The sequence below is a fragment of the Eubalaena glacialis genome, chromosome 8, assembly GCF_028564815.1.
Source record: "Eubalaena glacialis isolate mEubGla1 chromosome 8, mEubGla1.1.hap2.+ XY, whole genome shotgun sequence".
Taxonomy (NCBI): Eukaryota; Metazoa; Chordata; class Mammalia; order Artiodactyla; family Balaenidae; genus Eubalaena; species Eubalaena glacialis.
Window position 1 is genome coordinate 58,227,084 of NC_083723.1, and position 26,858 is coordinate 58,253,941.

The 26,858-nt window shown below is 37.6% G+C and overlaps 2 protein-coding genes across 2 annotated transcripts in view; one reads left to right on the top strand and one right to left on the bottom strand.

Annotated features, from left to right (window-relative positions):
- ANKMY2 (ankyrin repeat and MYND domain containing 2) overlaps nucleotides 1-9,057 on the top strand; it is a 34,469-nt gene extending 25,412 nt beyond the window's left edge. Inside the window, exons 7-10 of the mRNA XM_061198527.1 lie at nucleotides 608-743; nucleotides 4,848-4,976; nucleotides 5,952-6,081; nucleotides 7,837-9,057. Coding sequence (XP_061054510.1) covers nucleotides 608-743; nucleotides 4,848-4,976; nucleotides 5,952-6,081; nucleotides 7,837-8,021 — 580 coding nt within the window. The 3' untranslated portion in view covers nucleotides 8,022-9,057. The remainder of the gene's footprint in view (nucleotides 1-607; nucleotides 744-4,847; nucleotides 4,977-5,951; nucleotides 6,082-7,836) is intronic.
- A 6,750-nt stretch (nucleotides 9,058-15,807) lies between these two features.
- LRRC72 (leucine rich repeat containing 72) overlaps nucleotides 15,808-26,858 on the bottom strand; it is a 47,555-nt gene continuing 36,504 nt past the window's right edge. The window contains exons 8-9 of the mRNA XM_061197727.1: nucleotides 16,963-16,990; nucleotides 15,808-15,973 (exon numbers count right to left, since the gene is read on the bottom strand). Of these exons, the coding sequence (XP_061053710.1) occupies nucleotides 15,808-15,973; nucleotides 16,963-16,990 (194 nt within the window). The remainder of the gene's footprint in view (nucleotides 15,974-16,962; nucleotides 16,991-26,858) is intronic.

Consider the following 26,858-nt stretch of genomic DNA (forward strand, 5'->3'; position numbering starts at 1 on the left):
CAACAATGCTTTTGTTATCCCCAATTATAGGTGAGAAATCTGAAGTTTGGAGAGGTTAAATATCATGTGTAAAATCATACAGCTAGAAAGTAGCCCAAGTCCAAATTTGAGGATAGGTGTGCTTATGCCATAATTGCTGCTCTGGATTCACAATGGCGCTCAATGTATCTCTGTATCTGTACCCGGGAGAGCTGTGTGTTACCCTTGTTCTCTGACCCCTGGGGGTCAAATTCTCCGATAGCTTTACTAAGAAAAGAGAACTAAGTCAGAAGGGTGTGACTCAATGAGAGTTTTCATTCTTTGTACAAATAACTGACATGGTAATAAGTAACTAGCTAATATGATAACAGTGTTTAGTATGTTTTATGTCAGGGGTTACTTTTATAAATACATCTCTGAGCCCCTAAACCTGATAAGGCCTAGCCTAATGTGCAGGTAGAGCAGCAATTTGAATTGAGTCTATCCTCATGATGTGAAGACCCAATGAAAATCTTACGCAGCAAAGAAGAAACTACTCAAAGTTCATGGGTTCAGCTAGGAGGAAATGCTTAGTAATTCAACTCCTTTAAAAAGTAACTCTAGTTACTTTTTAAAAAATATCTTTCAGCTTGTTAAAAGGCCGACCTTCTGATGGCTTTCCAATATATCAAGAAAAGATCATTAGAGAAAGTATCAGAAAATTTCCTTACTGTGAAGCTACACTCCTCCAGCAGCTGGTGCGAAGCATTGCTCCTGTTGAAATTGTAAGGCTCTTCGCAACTAAGTTAACTCTGTCAGTAAGACCTAATTGCCATATTTTGTACAATTAAAGTCATGTTCTGTTTAGCATTATTTATTTATTTAATAAAGACTTAATTCTTCATTATTTTAGAAAAATTTCAGAAGCAAACATGGAGATAGGTTTGCCTGTTAACACTGTTTCTGTTTATCCATTTCCCCTCTCTCAATCCTCTTCTTCCATTTATATGGTTCATGGTTTAATAAACAGTATATCCTTATGTCAGAATATAGATTGTTACAGTGGATACTTACATTTTTAATGCCTCTGTGAAACCTTAACGGTGGGTACACATCCGCTATGTAATACAGATCCACACTTGTTCAGGTGTAGTGTGTGAAAAACCAGTACAAAATCCCATACTAGATGAAAGTAGGAATTGAATGTCTGCGTTGATGGTTTCCTGTCAGGGGATGTGAGAGGATAAGTCATGAGAAGGCTCACTGTGTGCCCTGCTAAACAATCTCAAAGGATGTCCCAGCTTCTTATGTTCTACCTTAATGCCTCTGATTTTATAAATTTTCCATATGTTAAAAAAAAAAAATCTATTTATACTTGCCAGTTATGGGAAGTAAATTTTAACTTTATTATCTATTCTTTAAATTATTTACTGCCCTTTTGTCATACATTTATTTAAGTAGTATGAAAGACACTCCCTGCCTTCCCTATTTTGAATAGGTTTCAGTTAACCTTATCTACACCGGTTATGCTTTTATGCACTTCAATCAAATCCTTTATCAGCCTTTGTCTATTAGGCAAGAAACTGATCCTGACACTATTCCCATCCCTGGTTTCCTCCCTCCATCTGGCAATGTTGGTTCTTCTCTGCCTTCTCTAGGCTGTTATATCATTCTCAGTCTGAAAAATCAGGACTAAAAATGGTTTCCAGGTGCTCCTTTATACATTAAGACTTAACCGACTCAGAACCACGGAAGAAGAAAGACCCAAGCAGACAAGATGATCTCATGAAGTTCAGGCACTGATTTATTCCTGAGAGCTCTCCATGATTTCACATAGAGATTCTTTCCCCTGGCTCTTTAATATGCTTGGCTATTTGGTGTTTAAGCTTTTGGAAGATTAAAGTTAGCAAATTATGAGGGTGGTGTATCAATTATGAATGTGTTTTGGCTGTGCATATCAAACTCCAGGCAACTATGAATTAAATAGATAAGGGTTTAGTTATTCTCATATACTCAGGAGCCCAAAGGTAGGCAGACCAGATCTGGCACAGTAGCTCAGAAATGGACTGAGGACCCAAATACTTTCCTATTTTTCCACCCAATATTCTTTAGCCATACAGATTATCATACACGTGCTTATGACCTCAGAGTTGCAAGGCATCTCATGCTCTTCCTCCAAGCTCACATTCCTATCCTAGGCAGACAAGAAAAGGAAATTGGTCTGTAGCTGGAAAACATAAGCTCTCCCCGAAACCCATGCTGACCGGTGCTCTTAGTGGCACAGGTGGAAGTGAGTATTTTGGAGAAATGGGTATTCTGGGGAAATGCTTTTGGCTGGTCTAAACACTGCTGCTCTGACAAAATTATGTTTCTGTTAGTAAGGAGTTGGGGGAATGGCTATCAGAGAAGCAATTAATAGTGGCTGCTGTGGGATATTTCCAGCACTGACAAGTGTAGCTGACATTGTACCTTCAAGGGAGAAAACAGAAAAACTAAAAATAGCAGCCTGGAGTATTTTTTAAAAAGTCAAAGCAGGTCAGTGTAAGGCTCAACAATCCATTTTAACCCTGTATCATAAAATAATGTAGTTAGAGTGTATGGTGTATGATTGATATTTATCCTAGTGATCTGAGCCATCAATAAATAGATAGTATTTATTTAATGCAATTTAGAAAAATTTCTCTCTTTAAACATTTTTGTTCTTTAAGAGTTACATATTCTGCTCTCCGGAAAACTTTATTTATCTGCAGTGCTTCTGGTTGTGAGTGTCCCAGATAGCCACTGTTTACTGCTAATGGCTTCCGGTATCCTGCAAGTTCAAAAGCCTCTGAAGCAGTGTTAAGCTTGTCCCGTGACATGGTGGTTCTCACGGCTGGCTGCCACGAGGGTCCCCTGTGGTACTTTCTGACAGTGCTGATGCCTGGGCCCTCATGGAGGGGTTTTGATTCCCTCTGCCTACTGTGGAACTCTGGCTTCCACCTGGGACAGAATTCAGCAGGAAGTGTGAGGCATGGCTACATTTAAGAAATGCTGCTCCAGCATTGTAACAGATGATACTGTTAGAGATATTTTGCTTTCTCAATTGACAGTGTATATTTTAACTTCTGGAAGGCTAGCTAATGTCTCTGATTTTATAGGATACATTGAATAAAGCATCCTGTTTGTTTTTAGGCTGAATATCTTCTATAGGTGGACTCTGGCGCCTAAACAGATTCTTATTTAACAAAGTAGATGACAAGATTTTCACAGCAAGAAAGAATTCTTGTCATTCAACTGTGACAAGAAAGATTTCATGTGGTTACTCTACTGTACCGTCAGTTTTTTTCTGAAGCAATAGTTCACATTAACAGCCATACTTCTAGCAAAAAATCCTTTAGTTTTACCTCTGGTTACATCTGTGAGAATGTCATTGTTTTCTGACTCCCACAAAAGTCCTATTGTGGGGGAGATTTTGAACATGTCTCAGTCACTTTTACAAAAAAAAAACATGTAATTGTTGTAAAATCTGTTGAATATATCATACTCTGTGGGCCAGACTGTTGTCTGATCAAATACTCTACTTTTGAGGCAGAATAATTTTATAGATTAATAAGTGTTCATTGTAACATTTAAGTACCAGTAATTCTCAAACTTTTAGTATGTTTCAGAATTACCTGTAATAATGCAGGTACATGGACCACATCCTTAGAGATTCTAATTTAGAAAGTATAGATCAATCTGAATTTTTAACAAGTTCTCTTATGAGCACAACTGCCATAGACATTCATTCCTTATGAAATTATTAACTTATATCTAGTATCTGAGGTTTTATTTCACTATTTTTTTCTCATTGTTATACTATCTTCATTCCAAAAGAGAATTCTCAGCCCTTGAATGTGAAAGGAAACTCAGTCATCATTTGTTTTCAGGAGGAGTAAGGCGGTTTTCAAAATGAGTACAGTGTAAAACAATGTTCCAAGGTGGTATTTGTAAAGCTCTGTTGTGTACAATTGGTAAGATAATATTAAAACAAATAAACTTAGGAAGAAAAGGCAAATGCAAATGAAAATTTAAATTATTAAAATTGGCAAAAATTTAGTTGGGAATAAAGAAGCAAATTTGAAAGACTCAGAAACAAGAACTGTTTTGAGTAGGTAAGACAGCTCCATACCCTGTAATTGCTCTAAATAGGTCTTAATAGTATTATGCTAGGCAGATAAACATTCAAATAGGTCTTAATAGCATTATCCCAGGCAGATAAATATTTGCCCTTATAATTCCCCATGTAAAAAAATTTTATAAATCCTCTTTAGCAAGCCATTCTGATTTTCAGTAGCCATATGATAATTTTCATATTTTTGGTTTTTCTTAATACCCTAATGCAATCACATCTATGTCTTTTTAATTTTAAGAGTTTGGAACATTTCAGTAATAAAGGTGATAATTTTTAACTATTAGAATTGCAGACCAGCATCAAGTAAATAGTTTAAAGTCTTTGAAACACTTAAATTGCACTAAACTTTTAAGAATTAAGATAAACATTTGTGATGTACCCTATAAATTGTCCCTCAAAATATGTATATTGTCTTAATTCTCAGAAGGAAATTCCACTCTGAGCTCATTGTCATATATCTGAAATCTTTGTGTGCTTACTGAATAATACTAATTGAAAAAATACTTTTATTCTAGAATAGGGCCAATTTTTTTCTCTCTGAATATTTGGATCCATGACTTACCTGCCGTGTACTTTGTATAAGAAAAGGTGTACTCAGAAAGGCATTTATCATTTTGTCATAGTCTGTGCAGTCTCTCGCCTTAATAATTTTGTCTCTTGTTCTTGACGTGTCTTCTCTGTAGTCTTTCAACGGTGATTTCAGAGGTTTTTTTCCTCCTCTTCTAACCCACTGTAGGGTTCTGATCCCACTGCATTCTCTGTACTTACCCAAGCCATCACTGGTCAGGTGGGTTTTGTGGATGTTGAATTTTGCACTACCTGTGGAGAAAAAGGAGCAAGTAAAAGATGCTCAGTGTGCAAAATGGTAAGAATGAAGTTCTTTTAAGTTCATTGACATCTGGTTTAGATTTCATCCAAATTGATGATTGAGTTTTAACATTCTGTAAATATAATAGTTGACGTCTGTTTTCTAATAAATTCTAATCCATTAGATATAAAGTATTGCATCTAATATTTTAAAATAATTTTGGAAGAGAACTACAGGATAAATGTAGTTCTGTGCCCTCTCTATCTTCTGTCAAACTCCCAGGCTGCCCAGCTTCTATGCTGACTACCCCCAAAAAGGAAAGAATATGAATGAATGAATCAATATGAGAAAACAAGAGAAAAATTATCCATAGGGGACTGAGACTGGTGCAGATATGAGAACCTACAATGGAACAATTCTAAATATGCAGTCTTAAATCTTCTGATGTTGACTTTAACTACAATCTCTTCATCAACTCTTCCTTGTAAAACTACAACTCCCTTCTGACTGTCACCAGTCTTTAAGCTTTCTGGTTTACTACCCACTTCTGTCAGAATTATCTTTATAAAGGGCATATCTGAATGGCTTCTTCTTCTCACATACAAATGTCACCCACATGCATGCGTCTGTACATTCACTTTACCCTATAGATTATGTTAATTTCCTCGTTTTTTAAGGTTGAAATTCTTCAGCATATTCTTCTGTAACCTATCATATTCTGCTATAACCTACTTCTCCAGTTTCATTTCCTTTAATTACCTACTTCTCTGAGCCTCAGTTTCCTTATGTGTGAAATCGGGCTAGAGTTGTGAGAATTAAATGTGACCATCTATATTGATTAACTATTGCCACATGTAAAAACACTCTAAAATATTTTACTTAAAACAACAATCATTTATTTTTTCTCTCATGTCTGGGGTTGGCTGGGGCATAGAAAAGTTAACGTTTTTACAGCACAGTACTTGGTTGAATGTCATAATTGAAAAATTATGCGATTACACCTCTTGAAAATAAACGTACAATTGCCTTCAGGTAATATATTGCGATCAGACCTGCCAGAAAACACATTGGTTTGCACATAAGAAAATCTGTAAGAACCTCAAGGACATTTATGAGAAGCAACAGTTGGAGGCTGCCAAAGAAAAGAGTGAAGAGGAGAACAGTAAGTGTATAAAAACCAAGATCATACTGTTGGTCAGTAGGGAAAGGAAGGATCAATGATATTAACACAGGACACACAGGAACTGAGTCTTCTCAGGGGACCAAGGAAGCTTGGGGTTAACCAACATAAGGATCACACTTAAATGTATCCCTGTTTTGAGTCCCTGGGATAATGTACAAGACTGTAGTCAGCCTAGCTATCACTAGAAAATGAAAGACATAAAATTCTGAGGATGGGACTTCCCTGGTGGCGCAGTGGTTAGGAATCTGCCTGCCAGTGCAGGGGACACGGGTTCGTGCCCTGGTCCAGGAAGATCCCACATGCTGCGGAGCAACTAAGCCCGTGGGCCACAACTACTGAGCCTGCGCTCTAGAGCCCACGAGCCACAACTGCTGAGCCCGTGTGCCACAACTATTGAGCCCGCGCACCACAACTACTGAGCCCGTGCACCTAGAGCCTGTGCTCCACAACAAGACAAGCCACCGCAATGAGAAGCCCGCGCACTGCAACGAAGAGTAGCCCCCACTCACCACAACTAGAGAAAGCCCGCACACAGCAACGACAACCCAATGCAGCCAAAAATAAATAAATAAAATAAAATAAAATAAAATTCTGAGGAATGTTTATTCCACATTCTACTTTATGATTCATGAGACTGCCCTGGAACCATGCATGCTTAATGAGTTGTTACTTATATTTTGCTCACAAAGGATTTTAAGGTCTTTGAATAATAATTAAATTTCCTCTAATGGCTACCCAAAGATTTTATGGTCGGAAGCCTTTAAATTTCTTCACTATGAAACTTCAGGTGAAATTACAGAGTAAATCTATAAATTACAAATTAAGTTGAACAAATTAAATTTCTACAAGTGTGAGGGCAGTGAGTTCCATATTATTTTTCCTCTCCCTCCCTCCTGAAGTATATGACTCATTTTCATCAGGAACAGTGAGTTGCTTGAGCAATGATTCATATATTGGAGAAGAGAACCGCCCACACTACCCAGAGGATATATAGCACATTCTGGGGAGTGATAGTTTGAAAACACTGCCCAGGTGATTCTGATACTAAGCACATCCATCTCCACCCCTCAAGGGACTGTGTCCACTTTACCACCTGGTGGAGAAACACTACTAGTGGGGACGGATGATTCGTACAAAGCTGAATTCATACAAAATTAAATTTTTAGAAATAAATTGTTAAGAGCATAGTCAGGCTTTCTGACTGCTGTGCGTTCTCCTGTTTTTCTGGACCAAACTTGTATATCCTGTATGTTGCCAGGTACTAGAGAAGCCATATGGGAGGACTGTCAGTAGAATGGGAACTCCTGGTGGTTAGACATCAGCCCGTATCACACACTATTCTACACCTTTATTCTCCACAAATGTAGGATAGGCTTTATTATGCCCCACTTTATGGATAAGGAAACAGCTTTGTACAGGCAGTTACCTAACCAAGGACGTCAAGCTAACTCATGGCAAAACTGTATTCGAATGTGGATTTTGCCAGTCAGCAATCCTGATTTCAAGGCCTGAGTTCAAATGCCAGTTCTGTTCTTTTCCTAGCTGTGCAACTATGAGCAAGTTAACAAACCCCTCTCTTCTCAGTTTCTCCATTTGTAAAAGAATGATAATAGAGATAATACTTGGCCTCATGGTTGTTATGAGGATTAAATGATTGAATACACGTAAAGTACTTAGAAGAGTGTCCAGCACATGGTAGGAACAAAATGACTCTTTTTTTTTTCTTTTTATCAGATGGCAAACTTGATGTCAATTCTAACTGTGTTAATGAAGAGCAGCCGGAGGCTGAAACAGGAATCTCCCGGGAGGACTGCAATCCTAAAGATTCTGTGGAAGGGGAGAGAGAATCTCTTCAGAGTGATGCTGGGCTGGAATGCTTACAGGATGCTCCTGCAGGTCCACAGCTGTCCGAGGAGTAAGAGCCGGAGCAAGTGCCAGCGTGGACAGTCCTCACCCTGGCAGGCAGCTGGAAAACTCACGAGACTGTGTCCTCCCTGCCTCCACACCTGCATGGCACTGTGGCAGGATTCCACATTTCATAGAATACGTGCTCTCCAGCAAAGCTCTGTCTACCAAGCCCTAACTTCCTACTGATTCTGTTCAATAATTGGTCAGATATTCCTAGGGAGAAACATTTTTTTTCAAAATATAGGAGAAACATTTCTATTCCCTTTCTGAGGCAGGCTTCCCAGCAGTTGTTCTCAAAGGAAAATAAATCCCCTTTTAAAGAAGAAATATAGGCTTTAGGGAACAAAGAGGCAAGCAGAACAGTTGTAGGAGAGAGGAGATTTTCAGGAAAGAAAAATTTTATAGCCATAGAGATGGGTAGTTAAAAGAATCATAACTTATATGTAAATAAAATGCATATAAATAGCATTGACAATAGTGAAGTTCTACTTATTAAGGTGCAATGAAGATATGGGGATATATGTATATGTAGAGCTGATTCACTTTGTTATAAAGCAGAAACTAACACATCATTGTAAAGCAATTATACTCCAATAAAGATGTTAAAAAAAAAAAATGATGCAATGAAATGAAGAAAAGCTACATGTTAAAGGATCTTTGCCATAGTTCAGCTAATTGTAGTTTTTCTATAGAATTTATCCTGAGCAGCCTGAACTTTATCTAGTTCCTGCAGTGGTGTTTTATCTACAGTCTTTGTAGCTTCAGAAATGTCAAATCCCCCAGGAGGAACTAAGGCATAGCCACAGTTATCTCAGCATGTGCATTTAAAAAGATGTTTGACGAAACTGTCAATTAAACAAAGGCTAAACATACTGTGTCCACAATTATTATAAAACTAATTCATGTGCCATTTTCCACTTGAAAGGCTTTTACCTTCCTGTAAGCTTTTCATGTGGCTTTTCCTGTCCACAAACTGATTTGTAACTGTCACTTATAGACTGTCCTGGCATCAGTTTTTAGTGTCTGAGTAGTTAAATAAAGCCTGAGTATGAGATCTGAAGATAGTGCTGTGTTTCAAAGTTTCTTGTGTTGATTTGTAAAATAAATTGTGCCTACTGATATAGCCACCTCACATCTTGTTTCATAGTTTTTTGCTGTCGGGGGTGGCAAATACTAAAGAAATACTAGAGAACTTAAAACATTTTAGGAAACTTAGCAAATACTGGCGAACACAGTATAATTATTTTAATATTCACAATTGCAAATCAAAATGACTAGAATTCTCACCTCACTTCACCGATTAGATTTTTCTGTCTTGCTGCTTTTCCTCTTCCTTACACTCACTTTTCTCCCAGTCCCAACACATACATCTTCTGCACACCCTGTACCATGCTGCTCTAAGAAGACTTCATGTGAGTAAATCACTGTTAAGTGTTAAGTGAATAGGAATTCTGCAGGCAGATTTCACCTGAACTTGTCAATCATGACGAGCCTCCCTTCACTCATCAAGGTACCTCAATCTACACGCTGATAAACATTTATCTTTGACCAGAAAAATAGTCCTCCCAGGCCTTCCTCTTCCAAAAGTATGTTTTTTAACCTGAGTTCCCTGATTCTAATTATTTTCTGGGTGTGGGGTATCGTGGTCCCTGTCTTTGGATAGCATGGAAGGTTATGAAAAAGCAGAAGGGAATAGGAAAGTCAAGAGATGAGGCAATGTAGAGGTAATTTTCCCTTCATTGAAATGAATGCTAATATGAATTGGAACTCTTAACACAGCTACAACTGGCATTAATAGTAACTTTCCAATTGGACAAAGAGAACTTTAGATATAAGCCATGTCAATATCAAAATTTCCATGGATGTATTTCAAGAAAGGGGTGGTCAGAAAATGGGGTTTAAGAGAAATGAGGTTGGTTCTCATTATACTCCCTTCCTTTGTCATAAATAACCAAAAATAGATGTTTCCATTATAACACCATCAGAACAGGTGTTACCCGTTTTTTTGTTTTGTTTTGTTTTTCGATATGCCATCAAGAAACTTTTCTCAAAAATAGGACCTAAAGGATAAGAATAGCCTTACTATTCCAATATGTCTTATACTTAGAGCAGATGTAATAGAATATTAAATTAGCCAGTGGGTTTATTAGGAAATTGGATTCTGCTTTTTGATCCAATAGGTGGTAATAATAGCTACCACTGAAAGTTACTGTATCCCTGAAGTTATCTTGTTTAATATTCACAACAACCCCATGAAGTAGACTTTATTTTTATCCCCATAACACAGATAAGGAGGTTAAAGTCTAAAGAGGTCCACTAATGTATCCAAAAGTACAGAACTGGAACTCAACAAGGTCTGCAGTTTTGACTACAACATTGTACACTCTTAATATGTTACCATCACTGTAGTTTCTCTGCAGATGTAAGATAATAATAGAGCTCTGAAGACAAGCCATTATTTTACAGGATGTGGTAGATAATCCCTAGGCTCTTAAAAAGATGAGAGATTCTAGTCATCCATGATGTATATGAGTTTACTTGAGTTTTAATATTATTGGATATTAAACTTAATAGAAATTCTTAAAGTAGATGTTCTTGCAGTGTTTTTATCTTCTCAGGATCATCTCCCCTGCTTCTGAAGCAAATCAGTCCCCTTCTTGAGCAGGAGGTAGATCTCTTCCAGTTCTCATGGTTTACAACTAGGCCAATAAGAATACTTTTCAGAAATTTTACATTCCTGAAGCCAAAGAGGGAGGATGTTTGTTTGTTTGTTTGTTTCTCCCTTGGGACAATTATAAATTACAGGGATTCAGTTCCAGAGCTGCTAGAGCTGACATGTAGAGGTACCTGAGAGAATGTAGCCACTGAGCAGACACAGACAAGAGAGGGATAAAAGGAGGGAAAAATGTTGAATCCACTGGGCTCTGACACAGTCTACACTGGGTTTATGGAGTTTGGTTACATGAGCAAATTTCTCATCTGCCTTTCTATAAATCAGAAACAAAGAATTAGTAATACACCTTGTGACAACTAGAAAACAAATGGGATCAAATTTCAAAAGTTAAATATATGTAAATATAACAAAGGAAAATGAAGGCACATAAATTAAAATTTTTGAGATTTATATGCTCTTAGAAAAAGTACAAAGGCACATCAAGTTTTGGATTAGATTATAGTTATTTTGGTTGGAAAAGAAGCTCAGTACAAGGTGTTTTTGCATCTCTTTACTGATGTTTATGTTGGAAAAACTCGTATTTGCTTGAAATTATATAGAGATTAATGCATGCTTATGTAAACTAAGATGATATTAAAGCATCATTTGCCTAGACGAAAAGCAAGATCTTAATTTCGGAAAAAGCAAATTTCTTCTCATAATAATTACTTTAGCAGATAAACAGGAGATTCTGCCCCTACCCCTGCCAAAAGGTGGCTCTAGCCTAGTTTCTATGGCCTTTAAGGACTAAGTTCTAGTTTTATAAATCAATAAAGGCATCTTTTTAAATGGTGATCTTAATTTGTCTAGAATAAATCAGGTAGCTGTGTAATTGATCAATTCAGGGCAATGTAGCTATTTCATAAACTCACATAAAACTACTTAATCCCAAGATGATTCCAAATGGATAAGATTTAAATGTGAAAAAAATTATCAATTCCAGAAGAAACCATGAAAAAATTCTTAATGACTTTGGCATGAAGAAGGTCTTCCTAAATGTGACACTAAACTCAGAAGCCACAAAAGGAAACAAATTCAACTACATTTAAAAAAAAAAAAATCTTAACAATTCTGCTTCTGGGAAGATGGAGTAGACATACTTTTCCTTATTCCTCGTACTAAGTAAAACTAAAAACCCTAAACATTACATATAAAACAATCAGAAGAGGGCGGATTGGCTAGGCCCCTCAGGATCCAGGCAGTGACCCTTTGTTTTTTTCTCTGGGTTTTCTTTTTGCCTCATATATAGCAGATTTGAGGCGGAAGAAGCCAGCGACATGGAAACACCAACAACTACAGACAAAAATAAGCTCCAGCAAACAAATGCCTGCTCTGTGGATTTGGGACTCAAAACTGAAACATCAAATCATACCTAAATTTCAAGTCTACACCAGCCTGCCCTATAAATTTTGGACTTGCCAGCCTCCACAATGGCATGAGGCAATTCTTTAAAATAACTTGCTCTCTCTATATATGCATGCACCCAATTGATTCTGTTCCTCTGAAGAACCCTAATAGACCAGGTGTCCTAGTTTGAGTTGCTAAAACAAATTACCATAGATTAGGGTGGTTGAAACAGGAAACATTTATTTCTCACAGTTCTGGAGGCTGGAAGTTCGAGATCTGGGTACCAGCATGGTCAAGTTTTTGGTGAGTGTCCTACTCCTGGTTTACAGAGGGCCACCTTGCTGTGTCCTCATATGTCAGAAAAGGCAGGCTACCTCTCTGGCGTCTTAGAAGCATGCTAATCCCATTCATGAGACTCCGCCCTCATGACCTGATTACCTCCCCAAGACCTTACCTCCAAGTACTATTACATTGGGAATTAGATTTCAATATAAAAATTTTGAGGGGACACAAACATTCGGTTTATGATGGTAGGTATAGTTCCTAAGGGGCACAACTGCTCTTGAACAACGCAGAGGTTAGGCATGCCCACTCGCCTCGATATCCAAGTATAACTTCCCAATCAGTCCTCCATATTGTCAGTTTCACATCTGTGGATTCAACCAGCTGTGGAGCGTGTAGTACTGTGCTACATATTTATTTTTAAAAATCTGCATATGAGTGGACCCGAGTAGTTCAAACCCAAGTGGCTCAAGGGTCAACTCTAACAGCCGACATGTATTGAGCACTTTCTTTGAGAAAGCCACTCTACCTAACATGTTACATACATGATCTAACGTAATCCTTGAGACTCTATGAAGTAACTATTATTATTATTTTAAATAAGAGGAAATCAAAGCCTAGAGATTAACTAACTTGTCCAAGTAACATAACTGGTAAGTGGAAGAGCTAAGCTAGATGTGTCTGATTGCAGAGCCTCAGCTTGTAACCACAACCCTCCACAAATCTATGCATCAGTGTTTTCTGTTTCTTAGCTATAAGATCATCTGATGAATCCTGAAATAAATGCGCTTTCACTTGAGCCCATTTGAATGGGTCTTTGTTGTTTAAAACTAAGAACTTAATTAAAAACACCCTCTCAATTGTGTGTTCCATTTTGGTAGAGTTTTAGACTACTTAAGTAAGGATCGTGTCTTCTGTTTTGTGCTTTTCTGTAAATGGTATTTAATATAATGTTTTCCAATCATGGCCACTACTAGCCCTTCTTTCTTGAACAAAAAGTGCCTAGTATTGAGGAGTGCATTTTAAAGCAAATCTTTTTCTTCGTACAAATGAGATATATTTCCATTAGTTCTCTAAAAAGGAGATTAAGTAAAATTTTTTAGCCATATTTTTGCAATTGGAATAAATTGTTCATCCTTTTCAGTGATTGTGGGATTAAAAATAAAATATGAGGGCTTCCCTGGTGGCGCAGTGGTTGAGAACCCGCCTGCCAATGCAGGGGACACGGGTTTGATCCCTGGTCCAGGTAGATCCCGCATGCCGCGGAGCAACTAAGCCCGTGCGCCACAACTACTGAGCCTGCGTGCCACAACTACTGAAGCCCGTGTGCCACAACTACTGAAGCCCGCGTGCTTAGAGCCCATCCTCCGCAACAAGAGAAGCCACTGCAATGAGAAGCCCGCGCACCGCAACGAAGAGTAGCCCCCGCTCGCCACAACTAGAGAAAGCCCGCACGCAGCAATGAAGACCCAACTCAGCCAAAAATAAATAAATAAAATAAATAAATTTATAAAATAAAATAAAATATCAGACTACACATTCTTTTACTATTATTTTAGTGGTTAACCTGGAGATTACAATATCGCATCCTCAATTTACTGCAATCTAATTAAAAATTAATACTGCTTATGCAGTTTATGAGCCATCTTAAATCTGAGCCAACATATACCATTTCCATCATGAAATGGATTGTTGCTTTACCTGCCCAACATTATTGCTTGGTGGGTCTAATGGTACTCAGTTCATGATGAGTTCAATTCAGGCTCCCAGTTCTAGAATGAATGTAGTAGCATGCCTAGAAACTACTATTTGACCAGTAACTAGCCCTCTGCTGCTGTATGACCCTTGAAGACTGCACTGTGATACCTCTCAGCTTGACAGGGGCTTCACAAGGCACCCTTGCTTACAACAAATACTTCTAGCACCATGGATTAGGCTGGGTTATTGTATTACTAATCTATTACTATGTAGCAAATTACCCCAAAATTTATCAGCTTGAAGCATCAATAAGCATTATCTCATACAGTTTCTGCAGCCAGAAATAGAAGCAGCTTAATGGGATGGTTCTGGCTTGGGGTTTCTCAGGAGGGTGCTGTGAAGCTTTCAGCCAGGGCTGCAGTCACCTGTGGCTTAAATTGGATCTAGAAGATCTGCTTGCAAGGTAGTTAATTGGGTCTGGAGGATGGCTTGCAACTCACTTGGTTGTTGGCAGAGGACTTAGTTCCTTATTTGCTTCTGGAAGTAGGCCTCAGTTCCTTACCACATGGATCTCTCCAGAGGACTGCGGAAGTGTCCTCGTGATGTGGCAGCTGGCTTCCTGCAGAATAAGTGATAAGGAGAGAGAGGAAGAGAAGATTTTGATTCTTTCTATGACCTAATCTTGGAAGCAACACACCATCATTTTTCCTTAATATCAGCCACTCACCCACATCAATACCAAACTTTTTATTTTCCTCAGGTGCAACCTTCTGCCAGGGACCATACCGGACTTTGCAGATTCTGGCTGTGCACAGAATCACAAGTGCCCACAGGGGGAAGGAGATCACAGATTCTCAGTGACAGTTCACTACTCCCTCTAGGGTTTTCATCTCTTGCTTGTTTTGATTTCAGCCCCACTTCTCCAGTGTGTCTGTGGTACAGTGTGATAGTGTCTAGGCACCATCAGGTAAGGGGAAATGTCCCTCCACTTTTTATAAGTTTTAGATCTAGCTCTTTAGCTTAGCTGGTGAAGATCAGCAATGCGTTTTGGGTTACCTTACATGTCCGGTTTTGTGTCTCAGCACAAGGCAACTGCTGAAAGCTTTTCTGTTTTCCCTTCCCTCTAGCAGAGTGCTTTGGTGTAGGCCAACCACAGATCATAAACCCACACCCAGAACTGGCACATGCCTCCAAAGGTGAGAGTGAAAGTCATACAATATGGTGTAGTCATACAATGGAATACTATATAGCAATGAGAACAACGGAATTGTTGCTGTTGGCAACAACATGGTCAATTTTACAATTTTACAATTTTATAATGTCGAGTACAAGAAGCCAGAAAAAAATAATTCAACTTCTATGATTCCATTTATATGCCTTTCAAAAACAGACACAATAAATATATGGTTTAGAAATCAGGAGGATGGGTGGAGAGTAATAGGTCATTGGACTGGTAACAGGAAGGAGGTTTTTAGAGTGCTGGTAAGGTTCCATTTCTTGATCTAGGATGTCCGTTACATGAACGTGTTCATTTTTTGAAATTTTTCTGAGCAAAACACTTATGATTTGTATACACTTCTATATACATGTTTTACTTCAAAAGAAACTTAAGATAAAATGTAGGAATTATTTTTCCTTGGTGTTTCTGTTTACATTCAAATGTTTCAAATAATACCACAATAAATATATAATATGCTAATCACAGAAAAGTTTAATATATAACTGAAAACTACTAGGATTTCTAGAAACCCCAAGGATTATCTCAGTGTAACTGTGAGCATTTGGGCAGGTCCTGTGTCTTTCTCTTCACGGTATTTTTCCTCTCGTGTTGGAACTGTGTCCCAGTTCAGGGAGGTAATAGCCATTGCCGATCGCTTCATGGACCTTACAAAAACAGCATCTTCTGGGTCATCAAACATAGTTCTGAAAAAATGGCAATTATGTCAGAAAAAAAATCAGTTAGACCAATGTTTAATTTAAGTGACTCAGTGCCATATTTTTCGTTTATCTGTAGTGTAGTACCACTGACAAATAACTTTTGGGCCCTACTGACAAATGACTTTCAGGACAAGTAACACCATTTTTATTGTATATATTGTTTATTTTAAAAATAGAGTGAACATATTTGGGATCAGCTATAATAGGTCTCACATATTCAAGCATTCATGTTTCAAATCAGTGGTTAAATGAAATGATTAAAATATTTATATAGATATCATATACATATTAGTATCTTATGTACATTTTATTGAAAAGTTATTATAACTTTTAATTATAATTATTATTAATAATAGTTAATTATTATTATAACTCTACATTATACTATATTTTGTAAAAGTGCTTGGAGATACTGTTTTTCAAGACTGAATCCAAAGAAAAAATTCCTAAGTGCAATATTAAAAAAGAATGATGATTTTAAAATTCATCAATATTCATAAATTTAATGTTTTTCATAGTTTTATGAACTATTTCTTTTGAAAATGTAAATTCCAGTGAATATAAAATGTTAATAATTGCTCTCACTGAACATATTTAGGGGAACAGTAAACAAAGAAGTAAAGACCTTCATTTATAATATCAGGTAATTCTTAAGTTTTTTTTTTAATGCTTACTTTCAAGATTTTGTCTTTTTCTTTTTTAACTTTTTTGTCTAACTTCTCCCTCCACCTCACCCCACATCTTCATTTATTTTAGGTTATAATAATAATATTAAAAAATCTAAATATGTCAAATATGAATACATAGTTTGAATTCATATATCACAGGAAGACATAGCAATTTTTCTGATCTGTTGAAGAGTTAGTCATTTTTTTAACCCATTAAAATCCATTTTGGGAAATGGGAATAATCTAGGGAATCAACACGATTATGAAATAATCTGATAAGAAAAGTAAAGTTTAAAAATCACTTACTTGTCTACATTATTCGCAAATGCAAAGTCTAAAAGAAAAATTCTAAATTAGTATTTTTCAAATGTTTATTCAGCATTTTAAAACAATGAAATAATGCTATAAAGGAAAAAGTCTAGAGCATAGCTCTCCGGTTTTTGAGCAATCATTTAGATAAATAGTTCAATCGGTCAAAATTGCCGTGATACCTAACCTCAAACTGAAATTTTCTTTCAGATATAGTGCCTTAGGTGTGTCTAAGGTTTTGAGGCAAATTCTTTAATACAATACACGTCTCAAAACTCTGAGAACAAAATGCTCAATCAATTTAGTTACCAGTGGAATCCAAGTGGAAATTTTTATAATTAAGATACTCAGTCTCAAAAGGAAACGGATCCTTTTTCTTTTTTCAGATAGGCACATGCATCTGTAAATGGACTGAGAGACCAAATGAGGAAAAAATATTTAGGGCAGGGACCTCCCTGGTGGCGCAGCGGTTAAGAATTGGCCTGCCAATGCAGGGGACATGGGTTCGAGCCCCTGTCCGGGAAGATCCCACATGCCGCGGAGCAACTAAGCCCGTGCGCCACAACTGCTGAGCCTGCGCTCTAGAGCCCACGAGCCACAACTACTGAGCCCGTGTGCCACAACTACTGAAGCCTGTGTGCCTAGAGCCTGTGCTCCGCAACAAGAGAAGCCACCGCAATGAGAAGCCCACGCACCACAACGAAGAGTAGCCCCCCCTCGCCGCAACTAGAGGAAGCCCATGTGCAGCAACAAAGACCCAATGTAGCCAAAAACTAACTAAATAAATAAATGAATTTAAAAAAAAAAAAAAAAAAAAAAAAAAAAATATTTAGGGCAGTTTAAACCTCTTGGATTCTTGGCATTAACTTCAAAGACACAAAATAAACAAATCCTAGATCACAAGAATCTACATCTTACCTAGCTTTGGAGCTCAAAGGCTAGTCCTCAAAGCTTGGATTTCTTATGGCATCTTCTAGAGACTGTCATTACTTTGTTTATTCCTCTCCAGAAGGCCCAGTGCCAGGCTAGTGATGGAATGTACCAGCACCTGTTGGGCCAGCAAAGCCCCCAGTCTGAGCTCTTGCCAACTCACAGGCAGCAGGGAGCACACAGCCTCTGCCTTAGGAGAGGGGTTCACGGCATCATTCCCTTCACAAGTGGCTAACCCAAGTCTCCAATGTCTTTTTTCATCTCCCCAGATTCTTTATACATTTTTAATTACAAAAAGCTCACATTTTACTTTTGATGAATATAAACAAGAAAATAGTAAAAAGTGAAATCTCCCTTTGACCTGTCCAATTCCTTATATCAGAAGTATCACTGTTAAGAGATTTGTATGTATGCTTCCAGCCCCCTATGTGCGTATGCACGTGCACTCACGCACATACACAGACACAAAGATTTGTTTGCTGACAAAATTCTAATTTTGTCATTATTCTGCATTATATTACTCCACAACATATTTTTTTATACTCAAAATATACCATGGAATGATTCTAAATCCAATTGTTCATATTGTATGGATGTGCCATAAGCTAACATTCTGAGTGACCATTTATATTTTCTACTATTTTTTCTATTACAAAAAGTTTCAATTAGCACTTTATACATATATTTTTGTTCATGTGTGCAAATACTTCTGTAGGAGAGAGATTTCAAATTTAATTGCTGTGTTGAATGTGTTGCACATTTTATATATGGGTGGATACTGTCATATTGCCATATGACCTTCCAAGAAAGTTGAACCAGTTTACCCTGTTTCAACTTTCTTGGAAGAGTATGAGTTGTGCTCTTTTCTCCCCTCAACTTCACCAACGCTTTCAGTGTTTGCCTACCTGCAGGATGAAAATGGTATCTCATTGTTTTAATTTGCACTTACTTGCTCACTAGTGAGGCTGATTGTTAGACATCACATTTTTTTCCTTCTATAAATGTCCATATCTTTTGTAACTAGTTTTCAAATTGATTTATAGGAGTCCTTCGAGATAACGGGCATTAACTTTTGCCTATCGTATGTATTGCAAATATTTCTTCCAATTGTGTCTTTTAATTTTGTTCCTAGAATTTGAAGAAACTTCAAGCTGTCCTTGCTTCTCAATCTATTTGGAATACAATTGATTTCTTTCTCATTTTAGGGTTAAGAATAATAAAATCAAAATGTGGTGTTACAATTGCTTTATAAACATTTTCAAGAATAGTTTATTTCCGGAGATTAACCAAGATGGCGGAGTAGAAGGACGTGCTCTCACTCCCTCTTGCGAGAGCACCAGAATCACAACTGGCTGCTGGACAATCATCGACAGGAAGATACTGGACTTCACCAAGGAGGATACCCCACGTCCAAGGACAGAGAAGAAGCCACAGTGAGACGGTAGGAGGGGCGCAATCAGAGTAAAATCAAATCCCATAACTGCTGGGTGGGTGACTCACAGACTGGCGAGCACTTATACCACAGAAGTCCACCCACTGGAGTGAACGTTCTGAGCCCCACGTCAGGCTTCCCAACCTGGGGGTCCGGCAACGGGAGGAGGAATTCATAGAGAATCGGACTTTGAAGCCTAGTGGGAATTGATTGCAGGACTTCGACAGGACTGGGGGAAACAGAGACCCCACTCTTGGAGGGCGCACACAAAATAGTTTGTGCATCGGGACCCAGGGGAAGGAGCAGTGACCCTGGGGGAGACTGAACCAGACATAACTGCTGGTGTTGGGGGGTCTCCTGCAGAGGCGGGGGCTGGCTCTGTTTCACCGTGGGGACAAGGACACTGGCAGCGGAGGTTCTGGGAAGTACTCCTTGGCGTGAGCCCTCCCAGAGTCTGCCATTAGCCCCACCAAAGAGCCCGGGTAGGCTCCAGTGTTGGGTTGCCTCAGGCAAAACAACCAACAGGGAGGGAACCCAGCCCCACCCATCAACAGTCAAGTAGATTAAAGTTTTACGGAGCTCTGGCCGCCACAGCAACAGTCAGCTCTACCCACCTCCAGAGCCTCCCATCAAGCCTCTTAGATAGCCTCAACCACCAGAGGGCAGACAGCAGAAGCAAGAAAAACTACAGTCCTGCAGCCTGTGGAACAGAAACCACATTTACAGAAAGATAGACAAGATGAAAAGGCAGAGGGCTATATACCAGATGAAGGAACAAGAAAAAACCCCAGAAAAACAACTAAATGAAGTGGAGATAGGCAACCTTCCAGAAAAAGAATTCAGAATAATGATAGTGAAGATGATCCAGGACCTTGGAATAAGAATGGAGGCAAAGATTGAGAAGATGCAAGAAATGATTAACAAAGACCTAGAAGAATTAAAGAACAAAGAAACAGAGATGACCAATACAATAACTGAAATGAAAACTACACTAGAAGGAATCAATAGTAGAATAACTGAGGCAGAAGAACGGATAAGTGACCTGGAAGACAGAATGGTGGAATTCACTGCTGCGGAACAGACTAAAGAAAAAAGAATGAAAAGAAATGAAGACAGCCTAAGAGACCTCTGGGACAACATTAAACGCAACAACATTCGCATTATAGGGGTCCCAGAAGGAGAAGAGAGAGAGAAAGGACCAGAGAAAATATTTGAAGAGATTATAGTCAAAAACTTCCCTAACATGGGAAAGGAAATAGCCACCCAAGTCCAGGAAGCGCAGAGAGTCCCAGGCAGGATAAACCCAAGGAGAAGCACGCCAAGACACATAGTAATCAAAGTGGCAAAAATTAAAGACAAAGAAAAATTATTGAAAGCAGCAAGGGAAAAACGACAAATAACATACAAGGGAACTCCCATAAGGTTAACAGCTGATTTCTCAGCAGAAACTCTACAAGCCAGAAGGGAGTGGCATGATATACTTAAAGTGATGAAAGGGAAGAACCTACAACCAAGATTACTCTACCCGGCAAGGATCTCATTTAGATTTGATGGAGAAATCAAAAGCTTTACAGACAAGCAAAAGCTAAGAGAATTCAGCACCAGCTCTACAACAAATGTTAAAGGAACTTCTCTAAGTGGGAAACACAAGAGAAGAAAAGGACATACAAAAACAAACCCAAAACAATTAAGAAAATGGTCATAGGAACATACATATCGATAATTACCTTAAATGTGAATGGATTAAATGCTCCAGCCAAAAGACACAGGCTTGCTGAATGGATACAAAAACAAGACCCATATATATGTTGTCTACAAGAGACCCACTTTAGACCTAGGGACACATACAGACTGAAAATGAGGGGATGGAAAAAGATATTCCATGCAAATGGAAATCAAAAGAAAGCTGGAGTAGCTATACTCATATCAGATAAAATAGACTTTAAAATAAAGAATGTTACAAGAGACAAGGAAGGACACTACATAATGATCAAGGGATCAATCCAAGAAGAAGATATAACAATTATAAATATATATGCACCCAACACAGGAGCACCTCATTACATAAGGCAACTGCTAACAGCTATAAAAGAGGAAATTGACAGTAACACAATAATAGTGGGGGACTTTAACACCTCACTTACACCAATGGACAGATCATCCAAAATGAAAATAAATAAGGAAACAGAAGCTTTAAATGACACAATAGACCAGATAGATTTAATTGATATTTATACGACATTCCATCCAAAAACAGCAGATTACACATTCTTCTCAAGTGCGCACGGAACATTCTCCAGGATAGATCACATCTTGGGTCACAAATCAAGCCTCAGTAAATTTAAGAAAATTGAAATCATATCAAGCATCTTTTCTGACCACAACGCTATGAGATTAGAAATGAATTACAGGGGAAAAAATGTAAAAAACACAAACACATGGAGGCTAAACAATACGTTACTAAATAACCAAGAGATCACTGAAGAAATCAAAGAGGAAATCAAAAAATACCTAGAGACAAATGACAATGAAAACACGACAACCCAAAACCTATGGGATGCAGCAAAAGCAGTTCTAAGAGGGAAGTTTATAGCTATACAAGCCTACCTAAAGAAACAAAAAAAATCTCAAGTAAACAATCTAACCTTACACCTAAAGAAACTAGAGAAAGAAGAACAAACAAAACCCAAAGTTAGCAGAAGGAAAGAAATCATAAAGATCAGAGCGGAAATAAATGAAATAGAAACAAAGAAAACAATAGCAAAGATCAATAAAACTAAAAGCTGGTTCTTTGAGAAGATAAACAAAATTGATAAGCCATTAGCCAGACTGATCAAGAAAAAGAGGGAGAGGACTCAAATCAATAAAATCATAAATGAAAAAGGAGAAGTTACAACAGACACCGCAGAAATACAAAGCATCCTAAGAGACTACTACAAGCAACTTTATGCCAATAAAATGGACAACCTGGAAGAAATGGACAAATTCTTAGAAAGGTATAGCCTTCCAAGACTGAACCAGGAAGAAACAGAAAATATGAACAGACCAATCACAAGTAATGAAATTGAAACTGTGATAAAAAATCTTCCAACAAACAAAAGTCCAGGACCAGATGGCTTCACAGGTGAATTCTATCAAACATTTAGAGAAGAGCTAACACCTATCCTTCTCAAACTCTTCCAAAAAATTGCAGAGGAAGGAACACTCCCAAACTCATTCTATGAGGCCACCATCACCCTGATACCAAAACCAGACAAAGACACTACAAAAAAAGAAAATTACAGACCAATATCACTGATGAATATAGATGCAAAAATCCTCAACAAAATACTAGCAAACAGAATCCAACAACACATTAAAAGGATCATACACCACGATCAAGTGGGATTTATCCCAGGGATGCAAGGATTCTTCAATATACGCAAATCAATCAATGTGATACACCATATTAACAAATTGAAGTATAAAAACCATATGATCATCTCAATAGATGCAGAAAAAGCTTTTGACAAAATTCAACACCCATTTATGATAAAAACTCTCCAGAAAGTGGGCATAGAGGGAACCTACCTCAACATAATAAAGGCCATATATGACAAACCCACAGCAAACATCATTCTCAACGGTGAAAAACTGAAAGCATTTCCTCTAAGATCAGGAACGAGACAAGGATGTCCACTGTCACCACTATTATTCAACATAGTTTTGGAAGTCCTAGCCACGGCAATCAGAGAAGAAAAAGACATAAAAGGAATACAAATTGGAAAAGAAGAAGTAACACTGTCACTGTTTGCAGATGACATGATACTATACATAGAGAATCCTAAAACTGCCACCAGAAAACTGCTAGAGCTAATTAATGAATATGGTAAAGTTGCAGGATACAAAATTAATGCACAGAAATCTCTTGCATTCCTAAACACTAATGATGAAAAATCTGAAAGAGAAATTATGGAAACACTCCCATTTACCATTGCAACAAAAAGAATAAAATACCTAGGAATAAACCTACCTAGGGAGACAAAAGACCTGTATGCAGAAAACTATAAGACACTGATGAAAGAAATTAAAGATGATACCAACAGATGGAGAGATATACCATGTTCTTGCATTGGAAGAGTCAACATTGTGAAAATGACTATACTACCCAAAGCAATCTACAGATTCAATGCAATCCCTATCAAATTACCAATGGCATTTTTTACGGAACTAGAACAAATCATCTTAAAATTTGTATGGAGACACAAAAGACCCCGAATAGCCAAAGCAATCTTGAGGGAAAAAAACAGAGCTGGAGGAATCAGACTCCCTGACTTCAGACTATACTACAAAGCTACAGTAATCAAGACAATATGGTACTGGCACAAAAACAGAAACATAGATCAATGGAACAAGATAGAAAGCCCAGAGATAAACCCACGCACCTATGGTCAACTAATCTATGACAAAGGAGGCAAAGATATACAATGGAGAAAAGACAGTCTCTTCAATAAGTGGTGCTGGGAAAACTGGACAGCTACATGTAAAAGAATGAAATTAGAATACTCCCTAACACCATACACAAAAATAAACTCAAAATGGATTAGAGACCTAAATGTAAGACTGGACACTATAAACCTCTTAGAGGAAAACATAGGAAGAACACTCTTTGACATAAATCACAGCAAGATCTTTTTTGATCCACCTCCTAGAGTAATGGAAATAAAAACAAAAATAAACAAATGGGACCTAATGAAACTTCAAAGCTTTTGCACAGCAAAGGAAACCATAAACAAGACGAAAAGACAACCCTCAGAATGGGAGAAAATATTTGCAAATGAATCAACGGACAAAGGATTAATCTCCAAAATATATAAACAGCTCATTCAGCTCAATATTAAAGAAACAAACACCCCAATCCAAAAATGGGCAGAAGACCTAAATAGACATTTCTCCAAAGAAGACATACAGACGGCCACGAAGCACATGAAAAGATGCTCAACATCACTAATTATTAGAGAAATGCAAATCAAAACTACAATGAGGTATCACCTCACACCAGTTAGAATGGGCATCATCAGAAAATCTACAAACAACAAATGCTGGAGAGGGTGTGGAGAAAAGGGAACCCTCTTGCACTGTTGGTGGGAATGTGAATTGATACAGCCACTATGGAGAACAATATGGAGGTTCCTTAAAAAACTAAAAATAGAATTACCATATGACCCAGCAATCCCACTACTGGGCATATACCCAGAGAAAACCGTAATTCAAAAAGACACATGCACCCCAATGTTCACTGCAGCACTATTTACAGTAGCCAGTTCATGGAAGCAACGTAAATGCCCATCAACAGACGAATGGATAAAGAAGTTGTGGTACATATATACAATGGAATATTACTCAGCCATAAAAAGGAACGAAATTGAGTCATTTGTTGAGACGTGGATGGATCTAGAGACTGTCATACAGAGTGAAGTAAGTCAGAAAGAGAAAAACAAATATCGTATATTAACGCATGTATGTGGAACCTAGAAAAATGGTACAGATGAGCCGGTTTGCAGGGCAGAAGTTGAGACACAGATGTAGAGAACAGACATATGGACACCAAGGGGGGAAAACTGCGGTGGGGTGGGGATGGTGGTGTGCTGAATTGGGCGATTGGGATTGACATGTATACACTGATGTGTATAAAATTGATGACTAATAAGAACCTGCAGTATAAACAAACAAACAAAACAACTAATACTAAACTTTCATTGGGTTATTTGTATGGAAATATGTTAATATAAATGTTTCAGACATTACATGAAATTTCTAAAAATCTTATATGTTCTGGTATAATGTTATAAGTCATAAACCTAGTTATTACTTTAAAATGTATATCTCAGAAATAACTAATTTTCTTGTCAACTGCATTATTATGAACTTTCATCAAATCTTTAACCGTGGTCATTTTTAAGTCTTTTGTCATTTACAGACAGTTCTGGGTGTACTCTGATGCTTTTGTAAATATGTTCCTATAAAAGGGTTTCATCTTCAGGAAATTCATGGAAAAGACTCTGACAAGTACAGGTTTCTGGTACCTGACTGTACTGCTGAACTGAATGAATAAGCATTTTCAGAACGCTAATGAAAAACTGATGAGCTCATAAAAGTGCTAACAAAAGATCAAGATGAAAAAAAAAATTAATTACATGGGACTGAGTGAACTGATGAGGATGAGTATAATTTTTGTGACTTTCTGTTTGAATTTAAAAAAAGAAAAAATCCCACAAGGACTCAGAGGCAAAGAATATACAAATCAATTTTCACTGCAAAGTAAAGGAGCTGTTACAGTGGAGGATTACTGGACTGAATGTCAATATTATGACATAGTATGAGTGTGTTTCATGTTTGGTAATTGCAATCATTGTTGCTTTTGTTGTGGTCATCCATGTACAATGCTTGGTGTCAGTCTATTTATCTCTTGTAAAAATAAAATACAGTGTGTGTGGAAAAAAAAAAAAAAAGAATAGTTTATTTCCAATAAAAGAACTGAGTCCTAAATGTGCATGTCACAGTAAGAACAAATATAGAAACTATAAAAACTATAAGGTACAAGTTTTAAAAACTTACATAGTGAGTTTTATTAATTTTATTATAAATGTTTGGTTTGTAGAAAATGAGATTGATTAGGGTCATGCTGCCAATTTGCAGGAGGCTTATAGTCAGCCTTTCTATGAATTAAGAATGTGAATTAAGAAGAAAAAATTTCAAATGCAATGAAATACTCTCCCTATCCTTTCCTCCCTAATTTTGTTTTTGGAGGTGTGATATGAAAGAAATGTAAAGCACTAAAGGTAGCAATCAGCTATCTTCTTCACACCTGAAAAACTCTCTAGCCGTGAAAAACAGATGGGAGTTACCATATATTGCTTGTTACTGGGTGTATTAGCTATTTTTAAGAGTGGAGATTTTCTATCCCGAGATTCCTTTCGTACCACAGCATGGCTTACCCCACTAATCCAGTAAACATTCAATTTGAGCATTAGCTTTTACATGAACTAAAAGAAAAAACAAGGAAGTGGCTGACCAATAGAACAGTCCAACTTATCATGCAGTTGATATGTGTCAGATCAGGTGTTGCAATGGTTTGCATATTAAGCATCCTAACAGCCAAAGGAAGATATTACCCCCATTTTAAAAGTCAGAAAGGTGACGCAAATTCATGTCCAAAATAAAAATTGTAAATACTAGCAGAGCTGGTGTTCAAATCCAGGAGAATCTGATCCTAAACCTTGTGTTCTTGCCTCTACACTGGTTGTTCTCTGGTGGGAGTACGCATCAGAATCACCTGAAAGTCTTGTTAAAACATAGCTTCCTGGGTCCACCCTGAGTTTCTAATTCAGTAGATGTTGTTTGGGGCAAGAATGTGCATCTGTAGCAAATTACTAAAAGATGCTGCTGCTGCTGATTTGGGGACCACACTTCGACAACCACTGCTCTACACTATAGCTTTCCACATCCAGAACATGTCCTCCAGACATTACTTCTATTCTATGGGACATAT